A 22,343-nucleotide genomic window follows, 5' to 3' on the forward strand; every position below is an offset into this window, starting at 1 on the left:
AGCAAAAAAACCAATCAGCCACCTGTTACGTTCGACTTTTCTTACAGGAGCTCCTGTCCAACTCTCAAAGTGTTGCTTAATGGTTCCTGAAATAGACCAAAATTTATTATAGGTGTATATCCAAGCACACACACCTGCCACGTGAACTCACATCCAATGAATAAGTGAAAATCATTATCAGTTTCTTTTTTACATAAAACACAAATCATATCCCTGTGATCAATAATGCCCAATCTAATCAATCTTTCTTTAGTATTGACCCTACCAACTAACACAAACCAGGTGAATAGCTCAACTCTTGGTGGTACTAGTCCTCTTCATATAGATCTAGTGAAATTATAACTCGTAATGTCTTCTGGGAGAGTCTCAGCCTGCAAAACCTGCACAAATGAGTTAGTAGAGTAAACTCCTGATCTATCAAATTTTCATACTATTCTATCCTCCCTCTTACTTGTTAACCTGACAGATTGTAGAACTCCATGAAATTGGTTAACTAATTCTAACTCCCATTGAAATAGTACCCTTCTCCAATGAAAGTTCCATATCCACTCCAACCCATCCCAAAATCCACAGTCCCCTATAACAGATCCGACTTGATTTGAAACCGAGAAAAGCCTTGGAAATACATCCTGCTACACACCACATGGTAGCCACTTATCTTTCCAGAAACGAATTCTTCTACCATCTCCTAACTCTAATGATAACCCTCTGACCATCTTATCTCTCGCTTGCTGTTCTCTTATCTGCAATTGACAAATGTCCTTCCACAGACCCTTTGTATTAGGAATCGGCTGACAAGAAAGAAGGACATTTGGCTTCAAGTCATTGCAGGAGCACACAATTTTCTTCCATAATGGGCAATCCTCCTTTGAAAATCGCCACCACCACTTGAACAATAATGCTGTATTCCGGAGCACTGCATCGCCCACGCCCAAACCCCCGAAGTATTTTGGAGCTTGCACAATATCCCACCTTACCAAAGGTATCCCATCCCTTCCGTCCTCATTACTCCACAAGAACCTCCTTTGCAAAGATATCAACTTATCTGCTACTGCTCTGGGCATCTTATATAAGCTAAGATAGTAAACCGGCAGACTATTAAGCACAAATTTGATGAGTACCAGCTTACCAGCTTTATTAATCGTTTTAGCTTTCCACAGATTAAGTTTCTCTTCTACTTTGTCTATAATAGGTTTCCATGTCTTGACCAATTTCGGATTCGCTCCCAAAGAAATACCAAGATATTTGACTGGCAACGTTGCTTCCTTACACCCCAACAAGATACACATCCTTTGTGACCACTCTCGCTCGCAATTAACCGAAATCAAGCTAGATTTATCAAAGTTAATACTCAAGCCAGACATCATCTCAAAACACTGTAGAAGCCGCTTATAATTACAAATAGTCTCCTCCTCCGGGGGGAAAAAGTATTGTGTCATCCGCAAATTGCAAGTGAGACAACTCAATATTGTCTTTTCCAACCAACAAAGGAGAGATCCTTCCATGTCTTACTGCCTCTCCTATCATCCTATGAAGGACCTCAACAACAAGAACAAAAAGAAACGGAGAAAGAGGATCCCTTTATCGTAAGCCCCGTTCCATCTTAAAATATTTAGAAGGCGAGCCATTTATCAAAAGTGACATAGACGCCGTGCACACACATTCCTTGATCCACCCTCTCCATCTTTGCCCAAAGCCCATTTTCTGAAGTACAATATCCACAAATTTCCATTTGACTCTATCGTAAGCTTTTTGAAAGTCCAGTTTGATTATTGCCGATTTCTTCTTTCTTTGCTTCAACCATTACACAGTTTCACACGCAATCAAAGCCCCATCATGAATCTTCCTCCCTTGCACAAACGCACTCGGAGTCTCCCCTACTAAGTCCGGCATTACCCTTCTCATTCTCCGCACCAACACCTTCGAAATGACCTTATACACACACCCTACCATGCTAATCGGCCAAAGATCTCTAATCTCCCTTGCTCCCACAAACTTCGGAGCTAGAACCACCCATGTAACATTAGAATCTCTTGGTAGCATAGCTGACTGGAAGAAATCCATGACAGCTGCAGTAAACTCAGTACCAATTTCCCCCCAACACTTCTTTATGAAGTTCATATTGTAGCCATCACAGCCAGGGGCCTTAGACGACTCACAATCCCAAACTGCTTTCTTTATTTCATCAGCCGAAGGCATCCTCTCTAAGTCTGCAGTGTCCTCTTTTTGTATCTTGTTAACTAGGCCATCCCGAATACCTACCAAAGGTGACGCTTCCTGATGATACAAGTTCTTGTAAAAATATCTTATTGCACTCTTAATCCTGGCTTGATTCCTCACCAATCTGCCACTTATTACCAACGCATCAATCCGATTATTTCTTCTTCTTGCTGAGGCTAAATTATGAAAATATCTAGTGTTCTTATCCATGTACTTAGCATGTCGGGACCTTGACATTTGTCTCTAATAGATTTCCTTCCTGACATACCAACGCTTACAGAAGCTAACTAGAGGTCTCCTTCTTGCCTCCATAGTCCCATCATAAACTCCATCACCAGCCAAATCATCCATCTTCTTGATTTCATCTTCCAACTGCTGTACCTTCAAATTAATATCACCAAACTTCTCCTTGTGCCATATATTCAAAGGTATCATCAAAGCCTTCAACTTTTTAGTAAATTGAACCTCACTTAGACCCCTCCATTCCTCCTTCACCATTATGAGAAACCCGTCATGTGTGAACCAAGAATCCAGACTTCAAAATGGCCTCGGCCCTCCTCTTAATCTACTATCTTCTACTATCAAAGGACAATGATCAGATAAAACTCTTGGCCCACCTTTAAGCCGTATCTCAGGAAACTGTTCAAGCCATTCCAGGCTAACAAAGACTCTATCAATGCGATTGCAAGATTGGCCTTTGAACCATGTAAATTTGCGATCATTCAGTTCTAAATCCACTAACTCCATATCCCGGATCCAGTCTCTAAAATCTTCCGCTGATGCTGTTAAAGCATTAGCTCCTTTTCTTTCTTCCACTCTCACAATCTCATTAAAATCACCTATATAACAAATGGGGACCTGGCATACTCCAGAAATAAAACTCAACTCCTCCCACACAGTTAGCTTCTCCTCCCTGACATGCACACCATACACCAAATAAAACGCATAATGAAAATTATTGCTCATCAACACCCCTTCCATGCACAACCACCTCTCTCCTTTATAACAGTTACTCAACTTAAAAATCATTTTGTCCCACATTAACAATAGACCTCCAAAAGCCCCTTCGGAACCCACATATTCCCAATCCACTGCATCATTTCCCCAAATTTGTACAACGTCAAACTTAGTAACTTTATTCTTCTTTGTCTCTATCTAGCCTAGTATATTCACATTATTTTTTTCTCTTAAAATTTTTAAACATACCCACTTTTCCAACACCCTCAATACCCCTCACATTCCAAAAACTATAAATCATTTAAGCATATTATTACACACCTTATTCCTGTTTTTAGGCCGGCTCCTTCTTGCTTTCTCCTTTTGCTTTGCTTGCCTTCGTTTCTGTGCAAGCACTTCATTCTGAGTTTGAAGAGCTGCCATAATGTCGTCTTTCTCGTCATATGGGATAGCCCTTGATTCCACTGCCAAGGCCCAAGCAATCAAGTCTTCATCCCAGCTTTTTATTTGCTTCACAATATTCTGATCACTGATTACATCATTTTCAGAATTCCCAACATCCTCCAAGTTCCTGACTGCCCCATCAGCTTCAAAGCATGCTCCCTTCGTCAGAGTATCCTCACCCCCTGAATCTGCTTCCTCTACTCCATCATCCCTTACCAATCTTGTAACGATGTTCTTCTTTACACTCCTGTCTAGACTTTCGTGAACCGTATGTGATATGGCATTAGTTTCATTCAAGCTCCCTATTATTCTTCCCTCTTCCTCCCCGTCCAATAGATTGTCACTATCTATCACAGAGTGTTGACTGCATGAAGCATCCCCGCACAAGAGAAATCATTCATACCTACTCCATTTACCTTTATTACCATAGAGGTTTTCACTGTTGGCACTGGTTTGTACCCTCCAACACCATCATGCTCCTTCACGACACCGCCAATGTCAAACTCATCATTCACCGTGACCGCAACCGCTTTCTAAGCATTTTCGTTGGCACCACCGCTGACCTTCTGCTGGCCAACTTCTATCCCTACCATTCTTCCACCATATCCCGCGTCGCTACTGTGATTCACGTTATCCACCACAGCTGCGTGATACCCAACACCCTCCTCCCTCATCACTGTCCAATGCATCGTATCCCCTACACCACCACCCACAGCAGGTGCCAAGAATTCCTTGTGAAAGCGCAGTATGATGAAGTCACCGTCGCACTTGACGATAGCAGGACTGTGATTAACTCCAATCCCCTTCCCATCCCCAGGCGGTACCATGCTTCTACACGGGAGTACATCCCATGTTCTACATCCGGGTTGGGTTACTCGACCCGCACATCCTCCAGGATTAGTTTCTGTTGCTTTTTTCAAATTTACCGAAATTTTCGTACGCCATTCATCCAGTTCTTCGAGGGTAATAACCATCTCCGCTGCCATGTCCCACCCATCTTTAATGGTATCTCCCGTGATTTAGCACGGAAGCCGAATTCCAACTCTTTGTTGCATTCTACTCTACTTGCCTCTCCTGTTTGCTTCACGCTGTTCAAACCAGCCACAGTCACTTAGTGGTTCCCGTAGCCAATTAAACTCTTCTGAAGATATCTGGTATTAGCTGTATCTTCTGTAACATATTTCGCCTTATCATCAAACTGTCTCCGATACTTAGCCTCTCTCACAAAGATCTTTTTACCTCGCAATCGCATTCGGTCCATCTCTTGTATTGCTTTTAGTGCCCCTCCCTTCGTAGTATACCTTATGAAAGCAAATAAGTGGATCCGTCGATTCTTCTGCTTACGCGATAAATATATGTCGTTTATCCGCCCTTTCCACTTAAATAAGTAAAACAACTCTCTCTTCGAACTATCTTCCGGTAAATTGTCCACAAAAATTGTAAATGATTCTTTTTTCAAACGTTGATACTCTTCTCGATTCCAAATCCGCGGATCTTTATTAATCTGTAAGTGCCTAACTCTATCCCATCCTGTGTTTTCCCACCATGCTCGCCCTCCCTCTCGTGCTCTCATACTTTCAGGGGTACTAACGGAGTACTTACTAAATACCTAAGGAGTTACTCTCTCTCTAAACTCTAACCCTAAATTTTGAAAAATTTTAATGATTTAACTACTTTAAAATTTTGTTATAATCTATATAATTATTTAATTATATTCATTTTTTTAATAACTATTTAGACTATCAATACAAAAAATAATTATTTTTACCAGCACATCATTATGTAAATAAATATATGTATACAACTATTTTACATTAAATTTGCTACCAAAACCAATCTTTTTAGAGCAAATGCAAACCCCACAGATCAACAACACTATCTCAGAGAATATTGGGGTCCTCACATTGTAAAGGTGATACTAATAACACAACTATATGCTTCCCATTGTTACTTCCATAATTTTCTTAGGGCAAAAAAAGGGGACCATAACACCTTTCTCAATCTCAATTCAATTACTATGGTTCAAAATTACCCAATCTTGCTTCCAATAAATATGTCTAGAACCTTCTAATCAAATATCTTAGAAAAACAAAATCTAAGCCTACAAATTTTTATTTTCATGATTGATCACTACACATAATCTTTCTATCCCTCTCCCGTTCATTAGACATTTTCTTTTAAATTTATTTTCCTTCTACTTCTTTTATTTTGTCTCTCTGTTGTTACTATAAAACAATGGTTTAATTAAACAACCCTTTGTTAAGTAAATAAATTATGGAAATATGAGCTACCTAAACTACCTAAGCTCTATGACTCTTGGTGATGAATTCTCAAGTTTGATCAAATTTCATTGGAGAAAGCTTTGCAAGCATTAGACAAAAATTAAATAATTAACATTGAAACTTTATATGTATTAATTATTAGAAAATCTTCTCCAAAATGAACTATATGTACCATGTAAAAGAAGGGTACATAGAACCTTCATCATCATCATTAGAATTAGGTCCAATATAAGCAAGGGAGGGAATTCATGACCAAAACCTTTGTAATGGTAAGAACTTCAATTCATTGTTCAGTTGAGTCCAAAATAATTAAATTTGTTGATATATTCTAGTCAAATCATATTCATGACAGGAAATGTTGATGCTTAAACTATAGAAAAAATAGATTCATAATTTAGTTTAGGGCAATTATAGCGTACAGATTTGAAGATGAAGATATGCTCTTTGATTCGTTGCACAGGTGACGCGTGAAAATCTGCCGGCGGTTGGGGGAGCAGCTCGCTGACGTAACTAAACGGCTTGCAGAGGCCGCAGAGCCGTTCTAAGTTGGTCCACATTCAAGCTAAGCTGATGGGGGAAAGGTGATTCTGGGTCAGCACAAGAATTCTGTTGAACGGATTAAATGAATGGACTTAATTTTTATGGGCCCCGTATCTTAAATTATTGTGAGTGGGTGGTGGGTTATTTTGGTACTAGGGGACTCAAACCCAAAAAAAAAAGAAATGGGGTAATAAATTCAACACTTCCATGTCAATGTGGCCGTTTCTTTTATGGCAGTGAAAATGTTATCAATATGTAAGCATTATATTAAGGTTTAATAATTCTTTTGGTGTGTATAGTATTGCATAATTTTTAATTAAATTCGTATATTTTTTATATCTTTTAATTGGGATCTGTAACAAATTTTGTTTTTTAAATAGGTCCTAGTTAGCAATAAGTGTCTTAATTTTTTAGAGACCGAAATAAAAAGAAATTAGTATAAGGACCCAAATAAAAAGAAAAATAATGTAGAAATCCAGTAAAAAAAATGTAGGTACAAGAACTCAATTTAAAGAAAAAGAACAGGGAGTTAATTATAAATGTTGCGAAACAATAGAAACCACATTTTAAAAAATGCGATGAAAATATGAAAATAGAGAATAAGACATAGCAGTGTACCTTCTGAATATTATTAGAATTTAATTACTCTATTGAGGCATGTAGTTTGGAAAAATTTTCAATTAAGACCATATACTTTTTTCTTCTTTTAATGGGGTCCCTGGCTCCCTGCATTCATTTATTTTGTCAATGAGGTCTCTGTTAACAGCAGTTGACTTAAATGTAAAGGCATCTAATTAAAACAAAAGAAACTGGTACCGGACCCAATGAGAAGGAAAACAAAGTATAGACACCCGAATTTAGAAATAAATTTGTGTAAGAACTCAATTAAAAGGGAAAAAACTATAGGGACCAAATTCGAATTTCGCGAAATGACAAGAACGAACAAAGTAATGAAACCTCTTTTTGAGTATATATAAGTCGGTTTAGGTAAATACCGAATCGCCAATGGAAAGATTTTGCAACTGATAAAATAACGCTAGACTTGCAGGAGCACGTTTCCTATGAGAAGGTTGCTGACGTGCCCACCTAAAAATGTTAGATGAAATTTGTAATTAATTTATTATCTAGAATGTAAGCCCCAAATCCCATGAATCCCACTCCGTTCCCCTTTTGATAGCTAATCCCCCTTCCCTAATGCACTCTGTGACCATCTGAACGCAGTCTCCCCAAAAGAGCAGTAGAGCTAAAGCCCCACAGTCTGACACGGCCGATGCCACCGATACCGCATGGTCGTCATGTCGTAATAAGTTCTATTGCGTCTACCAAATACTCTACCGTCTGTCTTTTCCGGTGGGTCCGCATCGTCTGTGCGCCCAAAACGATTTCGCCTTCCCTAACCCGCCACTTTCTGTCTTCCTTGCACCTTCACTGTTGTCTTCAGAATGTCACGCCATAGGAACGTGCTTCGCGGTTTCTCGCTTCCCTCCGATTGGTTAAGCATGAGGACAGGCACACATTAAAAATTGCAGCTCGCTTAATCATTTTTGTTTCGCCCAAAAAGACGGTCAGATTCATCTATATCCTTATTCAGCTACTAAATGTAATGTAGCCTACATCCAGTCTCCATCACAACCTTGGTAGAATTTGACTAACTTTTTCGCTGAATTACATACAGTAATGTTTTGAATATGATCTATCCAATCCGATTTGGGACAAATCCAGATTCTGACCAAATCTGAATTTGATTAGGACTCATCGTAGCTTTCAACAGCCAAGTGTTAACCCAACTTGCAAGAGAATCTCCACAGTATCATGAAGTAAAACAGAAAGATGTACAAAGAAAATCTGAAACATCTTACGCCTTTTTCTCCAACTGTAACTCATTGTCCGTTACTTGTCGTTGGCAGTTTCTCACAATCCTCACCATGTTTGTCTTATCCGATGAGACTCAGACAGACCAGAATTAGACAAGGAAATAGTAAATGAGAACCATCTAGGAGAAGAACTCAAATAGGTAACGCAGCGATGAGAACTGAATTATGTGTTTTGTTCTTACTCTCTTGCGTTCAACCGTTGCCCGTTCACAGTTATTATAGAAGAGTGGAGTTTTGAAGGTTGAATGAATCAGCATAGTTGTAAGAATCGGTCCGGACCGGCCTGTTTGACTGTAAAACCGGTGGACCGGACTCGCAACTGGTTTGGTGCATTCTTGGAACAGCTTAAAGAACAGAATCGGTCAAAGTCGGTTAGAACCGTTCAAAGCCGGTCAAAGCAGGTGAAAACTTCTTAGAAATGGTAAAATTCAGGTCAACCGAACCATTTGGGAGGGCAACTTTTCGCTGTTAATCAATCACCTGTCGTAAACCTCGGTACGATTTTGCTGTGCTCTGACGTTAGTCTGACTAGGCTCTTGGTATTAGCCCTTTGTTATTGCATGGATGCGGAAAGAAGCCCTTTGTTCTACAAGCCATCATAGCTTCGTCACCTTTCGTTTCCTTCTTTCGTCGTTGTTGGATGATGTGACCGAAGAGTACGAGTGCCGGGAGAAAAGAGACGATGTGGCATTTGCTTGAAGTTAAGAATGGTTAACTGAATCGCCATAGTTGTGAGAATTGGTTTAGACCGGGCTGTTTCACTGCAAGAAAGTAAAGGTCGATAAAAACCTGTTGCGTAGCTTGCATGGACTGTCGCTAAACACACTGGTAGAGCAGCGGTCGTGCAAGCCGCCATGGCCTTCTTAAATGTGAAATTTGCCATGGAGTACAACAGGGGAGGGAGTGCTAGTAGTTACAGTCTTAGAATCTTGATCACTTGTTTGCCGATTTCACCCAATCCCATCGAAGGAATTGTTTATGAGGATATAGGAGGGAGAGGTAGTTTTCTGTTGCAATATAGAGGGGGGTGGCTGTTGGCATGGTGGGTATTCCATGCGTGCTTGATTGCATAAATGCATGCATGGTATGTGAGTTGTTAGGGAGGCAACCGTCATTGCCTTTGTCATGCACTTCGTGGTGGAAGAGTAGTATTTATAGGAAAATATGTGGGGTAGGTATGTACAGGTGTATTGGATAATTTTGAAGTAAGGGTGTTAAACTCTTAATTGGTGGGTGTAACCAAGTAATCTTAGTCAGGGTCCGATTCGAGCGGGTGGGTTGATTGAATTCTAATAACCACGGGAACCGTAACTCCGAACCCAAATGTTATAGTTATTAAACGAAGAATAGGATTTCAAAAACTCAACAAGTGGTTCGGTCACGCTTTGAATCGTAACACGAATACTTTACTTGTAGCGGACCCAAATAATTTTTGTGATACAAAACCCTTGTCATATATAACCCTGGTTGGTGAGGCAAGTACGTGCAAAGTATATTGACATGGAAAAGTTCATACAATGCGTCCCCACAATGCGACACCGTTTATGGAACCCACCCTTGGTGAAAATGTGATTTTGGCGCCAAATCACATCCTACGCCTCTCTACTCAACAAGACTGGACGTCCCGATTGACATAACAGGCTTCAGTCTCAGTATTCTCTCGATAACAGCGCAATGGTTAAAAGACCATAAAGTACACACAAACACTCACGTGGTTATTCTTACATGATTAGGATTTGCCATGCACTTCTTCGTGCTGCGAGTCAAGCAAAATATTGAGGGTAAATCAGTAAAAGTGAGCAAGTTCCATTAAGCACATATGGCCACGCGTGAGGATAGCCACATTAACGTTTTACTACCAGTAGCAGTAGGGTTCTACTCCAGTCTTACTAAGCGGTGGGGTGAAGGAATCCCTGACTCCCCATGGGAATCTCTTTCTGAACTCGACTGTTTATTACCTCGCGGGAATCTACTGCATGAAGGAGACAACACAGGCCAGGTGGTGGAGTTCCCGGACCCCGTGACGGGTGACTTTGGCTCGACACCTGCAGCGTTCTGCAAAAGACAAATTCCTCCTTCACGCCTCACGTGTCGTTCGGTCCCATGTGAGTAAATGCCCCATGAAGTTGCTTGCACATTTTTTTGCATCCTGATTTCTCATTATGCATCATGCATTTCCACTTCGTGCATATGGGTGTTTTGTTGTACATGTTCACGCGCACTATCCTACCATGTGCCTGTGTCATGCTTTCATGCTGGCCCACTGTTCCGTTAACCTGGGACGCAAAGAAACTTAACAACACAGTTGCAGGATTCACGTAGGTTATTTGAAAACTTGTCCCGTTTGTTTAAGTACGTAACCATCGAAACAGGTTTTGAAGTTGAATTTCGTAGTTCGTGCCGTGCATAAAGGTATTGACGTTAGAGAGCACCGTCGCCGGTAAGATGTGGCCATGCACAGATGCCGTGTCCGACTTCCAGGCTGATATTGGCGGTTAAGTTTTTTTGGTCCTTTCTTTGTTCACGTCACATGTTGGGCTGCCAAGTGTGGGAATACAAAATCGTTTTTGGTTACCGTGTTAGCTCCACAGGTTTTTTATTTTTGGTTTGACCTGCAGTCCAGAATGGTGATCGGGCCACTTCAAATATTTTCTGGGCCTCCTCCATGGTGGGCCCAACAATGGAAAGAAATGTTGTGGGCAACAGTTTTTTACCTTGTGGGTCATGCCCCACGTAGAGGATATCTGGATTGGGAAAGCATGGCAGCAACTATAAAACAAAAGATTGACCCATTTGGAACAGGTTTCATCCTTCCATGTTCGTAAGGGGTACGGCCCACAACTGAATTTCATAGAGGCGATATGGGTGAAGAGAAAAAATCGATGAGAATGGCCGGGTCACGCAGGGAGGCAGCTTGGTGCGGGTCCTACTGCGTAAAGTGGATCTCATTAGGTTCGCCATGTAGAGTTGTAGCTGCGACCGCTGTGCCCCCCTCTCCCAATCAAGCACCCGTGTGTGAAGCAAGTTTGCCATCCCGACTAGGTTTGGCAACCCTATCAAAGGTGGGTTTCGGTGACCCCATGCTCCCCAAAAGTTGCGTCCACTCCTCTGTGGAGAACCCGATCCGCTGATTAATTTTGTGGTTATGTCAACTTGTACCCAGGATGTAGCCAACAACGGCCGTGGTCACCACGAGGATAGTAAACGGGTTTCCCTATTTGGCGCAGTAGTTGCAACCCCTGCAGTTGCCTCAGTGGACGACAAATGGTAGAACGCAAATAATGACCCCGCTTTGCACAAATTTCATCCGGTTGGGGATGGTCCAAATCAGTGGGGCTCCGTCTTGTCTCCGTCAGGGTGAGATCCGGGCATGTTGGCAGAGCCTAAAGTCGTATCACAATGACGAACTAGTTTTTCAAATGAAGGTTCCCTGTCCAGTTTAGGGTTTGTATACACTAGTTTAGGGTTTAGTAGGCATGACTCTTCGCTGCACGGTTTGTTGATTCGTCACATGTTTACCAGGAAGAATTTTATAACGCTGTTTAACTTTATTACTGTGTATATGTTCCCTTGTTATAGAATCCTGATCGATGCTTGTGATATTGGTTGCTAAAAGATGTTTATTATTGCAATGCAGGCGTGCCCGTCGTTTATCTTTTGGAGAGAGGGAAGGGGAATGGGCAGCCGAGCCACAACGTGTATCCTCTCCTCCCATTCTCCCTTCAGGATCCAGATGCTCAGGCTCATGTGCCAGGAAAAGGATAAGAGGAAGCTCTGAACGGTGAGTAAGACTCTATTTGGTAGTCTGGCCTCTATTCTTACCAATATTGCTCACGCACAACCTTATGCATCCGGCTGCTGATAATAGTGTGAAACTGCGATTGTGCATGCAGGGCACCCCCACCCAAGGGGGAGGACGATCCTCTAGTATCTGCGGGGAGTTGCGGCTCCTCTTGCAGAGCTTCGACTCATGTAAGCATAACACTTCTAAAGTTCAATTAACGGGGGAATAGAGGTGCCATTTCTTGTAAACTATCATGGATTTTATAATGAATCGCAGGACTGCACTCCCATTGCAATGAGCGTTGTGAGCAGTGTGTCCGAAATGAAGTCTGACATAAGGAAACTGTCGGAGGCCATTGCTCGACATGACGCGGTAGTATCCGAGATAAAGGACGCAATAAAGTTGCTGACCGGGCATAGATCTCGTGGGTTGTCTGGTGAGCCAGTCGGAGGCATCTGCAGGGCTTGCAAATGCAGCCTAAAGCGATCTGGCCATAAGGTAACGAAAGAGAACGAGGTAGTCAAGAAATCTAACAAGACTTGCCGGCAAGGTGGAAAGACGCGGCCTCCGGTATCGGGAAAAGTTCCCGCCATCGACACCTCCTTCACCGTGGATCACATTCCATTTACCAGCAACAGAACCAAGAAAGCAAGGAGGAAACCATTCACTAGTCGGCAAGAGCCACGGGCAAAGCATATCCCGGAAGTGGTATGCGTGTTACCCTGACTGCTACGTATGTTCCACTGAAATATTTATTTGTTTGGTTTCATTCGCAACATTATTTGCACACCCCTACTTTAAATGTTTTTCAGGTGGATCTTAGTTCGGATGACGGTGTGGCCAAGACCAGAGAGAAGGCATTCGTGAAAACTGTTACACAGGCAACGGGGCCTTCTGTCCGGCATAAGTTTCACGCCGATGCTGCGGACTCCGTTGGGATCGTGAACTTAAGCGGACTTCTAAGTATACAGGTGGAAAGCATTTCAAAGGTTAGTATATACATATGATTAATGATATGGCTTTTCCCCATTTTGGGTGTCGAGTCCACGTGTTGTATCTGCTGGCCATGAGTAAAAGATTGGGGTTGTTGTAGTCCATGAACCTGGTGTTTCGTCCAACCAAAGATATGAACCTCTCCGGAGTGGACTTGGCGATTGCTGCTTACATTTTCAACCAAGATCTTCCAGAGAGGTTAGCAATCCGATAACCTGTTTAATTAAACTAGTCTACCTCATTTTATCTATTTTGCGCCCCATGAATTAGAGTGTCCCAAGTCTGTTATTAGTTTATATTAATGGCGGCCGTTTTATTTGCCTATTTAATTCGTCATGTTATGTGCAATGAGGTTCTGATCGACATCGGGGACTGCTTGGCAAGTAGGGGAGCGCTCATGACTCTTGCCCCGAAGCAGGAGGTTGTTGACGACGTGAGTCACTGTATTACATGCATGTATCATCTCCTAATTTTGCCACCAGCGTCATGTCACACGCGTTGTTATATTGTCCTGAATGGTGTGATCCCAAATGTGTGTAGGTACTCAATGCCATGGTTCGTATGCTGACGAATGCGTCGCAGCGTAGTTGCTGGTTCCTCCCAACGACTATCATGGTAGGTTCAGTCCTAACACATGGACAAAGTTTTGTTGGTTTAACCTGCAAATTTCCATCGACACAAACATATGGTAACAATGTTGTTGCATCGATAACAATGTTGTTGCAAGAGAACTTTTAATTATTTTTGTGATATGCTCTCTCTGGTCGGGATCTCAACCCGGGTGAGAAACAATGCCAACTAAACCTGTGTTTTAATTCGCAGCAAGCTGCACTTGGCGGCCGTTCGCTAACATCGGCGAACATGACGTCGATACGCAACAGCTACATGCGCAGCAAGGTAGACCACACCACGAGGGTATATACACCGCTTCTTGGTTTATGTATTCATTAGCTTGTTTTACAATTGATGGAGCATTTTCAGATCGTGCATTGATATGGATTTATATGCAGGTTTACCAGCCCATGTGGTGTGATCAGTATTGGTACCTGATGATAATCGACGTCCCGCGGATGAAGTTAGTGTATCTCGACTCACTAAAGATCCCCTTGAATCCGATGCTAGAAAAACCGCAATGCTTCAGGTGGTAAGACGCGACATTGTTCGCACTTCCACAAGGCCGATTGGCAGAACGGAAAACTGACATCACTGGTACCTAAAAATTGTGCTTCTTACATGTAGGCACTTTACCTGGAGAGTCTTACGCTGGGAAAGTCGTGGCTATCGGGACCTGATGCAATGCGTCCTAGGTTCTCGACGTTCGAGTTTGAGGAGCAGGATGTGCCTCAACAACAGGGTGACTCGTAATACCCCCCATTTCCTTATTTCGTTTACAGTTGCCATTTTCTAGGATACTGCTAAGCATTTATCTCTCCTATTCCTTGTTATAACAACAATACCCTTAATATCCAAATAATTTGTTATAAAAAAAGCATGGACTGTGGCGTTTGGGTCGCACAGTGGATGATTCGGGAGCACCTGTGGCAAGATTACGGGGTACAGGTAGACTTAGTATTATTTTCACATTCAGTTTGTTCACAATGGTGAATTCTATGGTATATAGGATAAACATTTTCTACACATGCAAATTTGTGTTGTCATATAAACTAGTTGACATGTGGCCTTCGATAAAGAAGACAACGTCTGTTGTTTTACTAGCCAGATGCAATTTTAAAAGTGAACTACACAGATTTGCTCTCTCTTTTACTTGAGAGTTTTAATACATAGCCTGAATAAATTTATTTATCATGAGTAACTATAATGTGTTAGAATTTTTTTGTCTCTCCACAAAAGGAAGCATTTTTGGTTGAAGTTAGTTTTTTTAATGTTATTGATCTATACATCTTAAAGCACCTTTTTTCATTTTATCACACAACATTAATTTATTGTGACATACATCCATGACTACATATTTATACGAGTTAATTTTAATTCCATTGTTAACCAAAAAACATATAAGAATAAAACAGTAACTCGAAACTTAAAAATTATATTTTCTATTTATCGGTTAAATTTCTGTATAACATTCTCATTCTTATATGTATACAAGTATTTTGTAGAAGATTAATTTTATTTTTTTTAATAAGAAGGATAAAAATTAAAAATATTCGAGAGTTAATGATCATAGGAGGATCACTAGTGAGAATAGTAAGTATACTTGGGTGATAACTTTTTTATTTTTTTACATAAATAGTAGTAGTGAGGCTAAGTATTAAAAAGTTCACATGCAACGAAAAGAAGGTCCTGTAAAGCTGTATCTCACTTTCAAATTGATAGACTTTGTCTTCTTGTTTGAAGGACAGTTGTCAATTATTCAACGTTCACATTATGTTGAAGCATGATTGATTGACACGTTTCTGTAGTAGATAACGATGGTAATCAGTGAAATTTTGTTTCAACATGTCAACAATGCTACTCGGATGCGCTTGGCAGTGGATTTGGTGACGAAGTCTTACAACGAGTTGGCGGAGGATGCCGTCGCCAAAGCATTTCGACACTGGCAACGGATAGCTATCTAGAATTCGGCTATGTTGGGTTGGACAGGTTACCCTCAGCTACATCTTTTGGTTCAATTACTCCTGGGAAGGATCTTTTTTGCATGTCAGTATACTGACATAGAACGTCCTAAACAAGCCATCTCCCGCATCTGTTGCATTGCATTACATTGGACTTCATGTATCTGTTGATATTGTTGATGTCCCTTTTTGAAGTCTGTATTCTACGCCTTTAGTGGAAGAATCGTTTTGGAAGTACCAGGAAACCAGAATATTTCCCGTGTCGTATTTTGTCAGACCGCTAAGTAACAACGTTGTAAAGTTCTTTTTTGTAGTCAAATCTCCCTACTAACTAAATGTAACTTATTTTGGGTATTACTCTGTTGGGGGCTGAGACAAGTTAATGGGGTATTAAAGCATTGCCTCCTGATTTGTGATTTTATTTGGTGCCCCTAATTTGGCTGAGTAAGTACTATGAAGGCCAAAGAGCCATACGATTATATAGTTATGAAGATTTTGTGGAATTATTTGCAGGTTCTACTGCATGCACTAGTACTTCATATCAGGAAAACTTACCTGAAAATGACAGAGACTTCTAGCTTGGAAGTAAATCTTATCCAGCATCGTCATAACTACTTGTTGGAACATGCACAACACGAATTACATTACATTGCTATGTGGTTTGAAATTGACAACATTATTTGCTTTTAACGTACAAGGAAAACTTAATAAAACGGTTTTCTCTAATTACTATCTGAAATCTCAATTGATAACCCGGTTTATGTTGTGTTGAATGTGATACTATGGGTAACCACAATGCTCCTCACCCTGAATATTAACAAATCATGAGATATAAAAACCCACCTGGGTCATAATGGATTTTCACTAACCATATGAATAGGTTTTTGCGAATTGAGAATTAAATTAGCACGTGCAAAAAATTGTTAACAAAAGAGACGTAATGCCTGTTTCGTTCTGCAAGAGTTAGAATCAGAGCTCCCCATGAGTGTTGCGTTACCAATTGCATGAGGCTAATCCCTCACGATTGCATTAGCTCCAACTAAAGTGGGGAAGAAAATAAACTACATCGTGATACCTTCTCAATAGCGTTCCTATTTAGCACTAAGGAAAAAAATTTACAATCCTTGCACACATCAAAGGTTCAAAATTTCAACGTATCACCATATAAGTAGCCCTTGAACAAGTGGTGGTTATAGTTACACCAAAACATTAATAGCCAACTCACTAAGACTACATACAATATACCATATGCTGCTATTGGCAAGACATTGTAGCCAAATTGTGAGAAAACGGAATCACATGAAAGCTACTCTAATTTTAGGACGCCTACCACCTATGTTTCATGCCCTTGTTAAACCTTTTTTCCAGCCAGCAGCATCTTCATTTCTTCTATATGCACCCATGCCGTCTGCTGGACGATGGCCTTACAACGACATTCTGCTCAAAGCCACAAAAACAACACAGTCCATCACCAATCCATGCACCTCAACACAAATCAAAAATGGGAAAATAACTAAACATAAAGAATTACTTTTTCCAACACTACCTGTGATAGCCACTGCTCGAATAGTTCCTCGTTTGTGTGCCTAGTCGGATTACACATCGGGCTGGCAGCATTTTCATGAGAGACTCCTTTGTGACCTGAGTGACTCTGTGAAGCAAAGAAATGCTCAATGTGTTGCCCTCCGAGAAAGATGTTGGCCCCCCGCCCCCAACACCCATTAGGGGGTTCCAAGGTGCTTGACGACACCCATGAATCGTCGCCGGTGTTGCACCCTCCGCGACGGGTGAAGCGATGTGGCCATCCTCGCCCATGTCGGCATTAATGCCCTCTGAATTCTGCATACATCAGTCACAACACTTATCACCAAGCAACCGTAATCCATTTGTAATGCATGGAATGCATGCATTGGACAACTAATATAATGAAACATATATTACAAACCAAATACCAAACTCTAATTTCTGAAGATAACTATGGAAGGTGCATAAACCCAAGTACCCAACACTAGTTTCCGTCACTGGCGATAGGTGGAAAGTTGAAAATACAATCTATGTTTTCATATTAGACATCGATGCAGGACCCGTGGATCTCTACCCTATAAACCAACTTAACCAAAAAATCCTATTTTGAACTGGTAGTGGTATGCTGTTAGCATTAACGGTTTCACAGCATTGATGATTTAGAATAAGTTTTTAGACAACCACTAACCTGCAATTTTCCAGCAGATTTGTCCCTCATAGTTGCGGACGGGGCACTCCCGACATCAGAGGAGCACTCCACCCAACCTGGGACCGCTCCCCCACCAGTGCCAGCTTCACGATGGTCCCAATGCCACGTGCATGTCCTCTTCGTATGACCCGGAACCCCACAGCTTGTACAACGCCGTCGCTTCGTTGGAACCTCACATTGCCTGCCCGGTTCCGATTCTGGTTCCTTCCCCTTCCTCGGAGCACCCTTTGTTTTTGAAACCTCAGGGTCTTTCATTGTTGGCAGTGATGATAAACCAAGTTGGCTGCCGAGCCGGTCATACGCTCGTCGTTGAAGTGCCTCGGCAAGGTTGGCAATGCCATCCCTAGCCACAGCGAATTCCTTGGCATCTACAGAACCGAGTTTGGCAACCAAAGTCATCAACCCACTGAGGGCACCATAGCGAAGCAAGCGTCCTTGATGGCCATCTGTGACTTGGTGGATTTTCGAGCTCCAATCTTTTGCATCCTTGCACCACCTGCTCAGAATAAGACCCTTCGGGATTTGTTCCAACCCCTCGTACTTCATAACACAGAAGATATGACTACAGGGAATTCCCTCACTGTTCCACATTGAACAACCACACTCAATCTTTTCCTCGTTCAGATCATACAACACCTTGTGTGTCTTGTTAGGTTTTCCCATTTTTGAAAATTGGTATACACTGTTAGTGCTAATGCTGTCCCTGCTCCGAAACAATAACGTCGCTACACCCTTAATTTGTTTCTTTACTTCCCTAAAAACTGCCCGTGTATACACCTTTGATGCAAACAACTCAATCGAATCAAGGCCGGTTGTAAGCACCGGAGTATAATACGTGGAATAGAATTGGGCAGTTACCTCGTTATTTCGGTAGTCCTTTACAACCTGGTCTAAGCTGTGTACAAGTTCCAAAATGCTATCACTTGATTTAAGAAAATCCTTAATAAAAGCATTTATCCCTTCACACCGTGAAGTTGTCCTGTAACCCGCACAAAAGGCGCCCCTTAGGTAGGCTGTTGCCCAGCTTTCTCTGATTTCGTATGTGCTCCGAACCCAGCTATTATCAACTAGGCCAAGGGATTCCACTGATGTCTTCCAATACACTTCAAAGTCTTCTATTTCAAAATTTGCATACAGAGCTTTCTTAAAAACCTTCCGAAATTCAGTATCCTTCACCCTTTGGACACAATTCTTCTCTAGGTGCCAACCGCACAGTCTATGTGTTGTGGTCGGCATCACCTCCGCAATTGCAGCACGCATTGCCTTGTCCCCATCCGTCACCACTACACAGGGCTTCTTCTGTCCCATAACATCAAGCAGGTTCAACAACACCCACCGGTAAGTTCGAACCTCTTCATCCTCCAAAAGTGCGAACCCGAATACGGATGTCTGTTTATGGTGATTTGAACCAGAAAAAACCACAAGTGGCTTCTTGTACTTGTTAGAACGATACGTGGAATCGAATGACAGGACATTACCAAAGACCTGATAATCCGACATCATCTCACCATCTGCCCAAAATAAGCTACCCAAACGATTATCCGCGGTGCGTGTGTAGTGTGCAACTGTCATCATGTCCGCATTCGCCTTGCCTTCCAAGTAACTAATAGTTGCTGCTGCATCACCATCACATATTCGCACAACCCTTTGCCCATGCACATAATTATACAAGTCCCGTTTAGTAAATCGAAGCATTCCATAGCCACCGGACTGCCCAGCCATGTAAGCCATTATTTTCAAAGTTGCAATCCCAAATTGCTTGAAACTGTCAACCTGTGCCTTGTCGCCCTCACTCATCTTCCGGTGACTTGGAAGGAGATGTGTGAACATTGCCGGTGCAAGCTCGTGGTTGTGTTCGTCCAGGATGGTTCTCACCTTCCACACGTTGTGTTGCATATCGTAGTAAATCTTCAACTTTGCTTTACAATCTGTCCGGCTCTCTAGCCTCTCCTCCCTTACTCGGTCAGGACGGTCATAGTGCTTAGCATGTCTTGTGCCTTGTCGATGACAGAAAAAGTCTCTTCTGACCAAAACCCCTTTAACTCGCGCTACATCTCCCTTTCGAACTCCAAAACCCCTAAACTTCGCAAACTCCGTGTAGGCAGCATAAGCATCATCCTCCGTTGCAAACTCTTTACCCAAGAAGTCACTTGCGAGTACTTGCCGGCTTGGCACGCCGCTTGCCACGTCATTTGCACCGCGACACTCCCTACAATTCTCAGCATCCCCGACACCTTCTTCTCTCGCTTCGGGACCACCTCGGCTTTCAAAGTCGTCCGCGTCATCATATTCATCGTTAGTACCACGATCAAGTCCGGAAGATGTCTCCGAACTGCCCGCATCAGAGTCTTCACTCTCACTGTCGAACATACGGTTGAACTTCATCAGCCAATGCCGTGCGACGTTCCCCCTAAATCCATTCAATCAATAGAAAGGCGAGTCATGATTGTAGAACATATAAAGTTACAGCATGTTCCACACATATCACGAGGGAGGTAATATTCACTTCAACAAATAAGGCATATAGCGCCCGCATGGAACCTACTTTAAGAGAGAATTCAGCAACCACTATCTCGCTTTGACGAACATCAAGTCATTATAATTAAGTACAACGTTAATAACTGGTGAATTCATGGTCACATTCACAAGAACAAACAAAAAATTATGGGCATTACTGAACCATCAAGAAACTACCTACCAACAACTCTCTTACTAAACTGAGTTAACTTAATAATGGATGTCTCTGCATTCAATGCAACACAACGTTCTGCAAGGTGTTACCCCCTAACCCAACCTCTGCAGTTATATATTTTCTTAATTAACTTCAATAGAAACACTAACAAGCCAAACCCCATCTTAGGCATAAAAGGGTTCTCACCACAACTATAAACAAAGGGGTGAAACACCCTCTCCACAAAATAATCACAGCAATTAAATAACTTGAACCAATAACATGTACTTCAGCTTCTAACTATACCTCCTATGCAGGCTTCATCGTGATTCCCATTGCATGGAATGTGTCACATCAAACAAAAATTTTAAGCTTCATCATCCAACCTACCATCCACTTAGTTCCCATAATAAGAGCCATTTTCATAAGCAAGAATCATCATGCATAACACGCAACTTAACTCTCTACTTGTTTATCTCCTAATCGCAGTACTTGTTCCTTCTTTTCTTTGCCTCATCGAACATATATTTTTTTTAATCTTAGAAATGGATTGCAGATTCAATTACCACAACATCAACAAATTACTTATCTTGTCACTATATCTTCACACATATACAACCACAGAACAATGAACAAGACAACATTTATGTTCCAGATAATCTTAAACATGAGCCCATTATTTAATTAAAACAACAGAGGATGAATGAGGAAAGGGCCAGGCAACTCCTTACTAACCAGATGAGACGAATCGCTGGTCCCCCACTCCTCAACTCGAGGGCGAAACTGGTGCTCCGTGCAGTGGCCCAGCACCTTCACCGCCTCCTTCGACTTCGACCACAGGCTTTTCCGGCACGCCACCAATACGACCGGCAGGAAGAACACCAGCGATGGGTCCTCCGCACTGAAATTAGGGATTTCCTTCCCTGTTTAGCACGGTATCGAAATGAAGAACCAAGTGATAAGTTCGATCTTTTTTTTCCCCGGCCCAAACAAGATCCATCACGTAAGCCCCAAACCAACGGAATACGTAAGCTTTGTAACCCCGTTCAAGTTCACCCCACCGAGCCGGCTCCGTCTCACCTCCCTTCACCTCCCACCAGCCCCTCTGAGCCGGCTGCAAACTGTGACATGGGCCCCACACGTGTCATTACGTGAAATACAGTGATACACATCTGTATATCTGTACAAACTTCAATCTGTACACTAGTGCGACCCTTTAGTTTAATCAGTTCATCAGTCTTATCTTCATGTCCAATTTTAAATTTTCTTATAATCTCCGAATTGTTAAGGTAGGATAAACTAATAAAGTTTTTCTTTTGGGTGATGATATAAAAAATTCTAATTCTCCTTGTTCTGCTCGCTTGTGTTGTTAACAAGTTCCTTTCCATTTTTTTCAATTAAGAAATGAATTTAATTTCTTTTGATTGTTGATATAAATTCTTTTATATTGACATCTAATAGTTGCGTGTATTATTTGTGGTGTTGATCTCTAAACTTTGTTCTTTATCCTTAGAATGTATGGGAAAAAAATATATTTCAATCATTCTCTAAATAGTTTTTAGCCATTATTAGTATATCAAAATTAGTGTATTCTCAAACTCGACTAAGAAAATTTTAGCCTATATATTTATATATTTTGAATTTTTATCATCTGCATTAATTTTTATTAGTGTGAATACATGATTACTAAATTTCATAAATATCGTCTAATTTATGTAGCCGACTTCATCTAGTAGTAGGATAAGGTGATTATTATTTTTGTTGTTGTTTGA

General features: G+C 41.5%; 1 protein-coding gene across 1 annotated transcript; it reads right to left on the reverse strand.

Moving 5' to 3' along the window:
* Positions 1-16,749: 16,749 nt before the first annotated feature.
* LOC112721607 (protein FAR1-RELATED SEQUENCE 5-like) lies at positions 16,750-21,936 on the reverse strand. The gene is made up of 4 exons (XM_025772656.3): positions 21,307-21,936; positions 17,880-20,310; positions 17,214-17,506; positions 16,750-17,104 (listed from the first exon to the last, which is right to left on the reverse strand). Exons 2-4 carry the CDS (start codon positions 20,283-20,285, stop codon positions 17,092-17,094), a joined length of 2,712 nt encoding a protein of 903 aa, XP_025628441.1. The 5' UTR covers positions 20,286-20,310; positions 21,307-21,936; the 3' UTR covers positions 16,750-17,091.
* Positions 21,937-22,343: the final 407 nt, after the last annotated feature.

The sequence above is a fragment of the Arachis hypogaea genome, chromosome 2, assembly GCF_003086295.3.
Source record: "Arachis hypogaea cultivar Tifrunner chromosome 2, arahy.Tifrunner.gnm2.J5K5, whole genome shotgun sequence".
In the NCBI taxonomy this organism is placed as follows: Eukaryota; Viridiplantae; Streptophyta; class Magnoliopsida; order Fabales; family Fabaceae; genus Arachis; species Arachis hypogaea.

What these genes read in the sequence shown, in the direction of transcription:
- LOC112721607 (XM_025772656.3), bottom strand. Translation starts at nt 20,285, where the DNA reads ATGAAGTTCAACCGTATGTTCGACAGTGAGAGTGAAGACTCTGATGCG. An exon ending in AATCTGCTGGAAAATTGCAG is followed by an intron (nt 17,507 to 17,879) that starts GTTAGTGGTTGT and finishes TGATGTATGCAG; the next exon opens with AATTCAGAGGGCATTAATGC.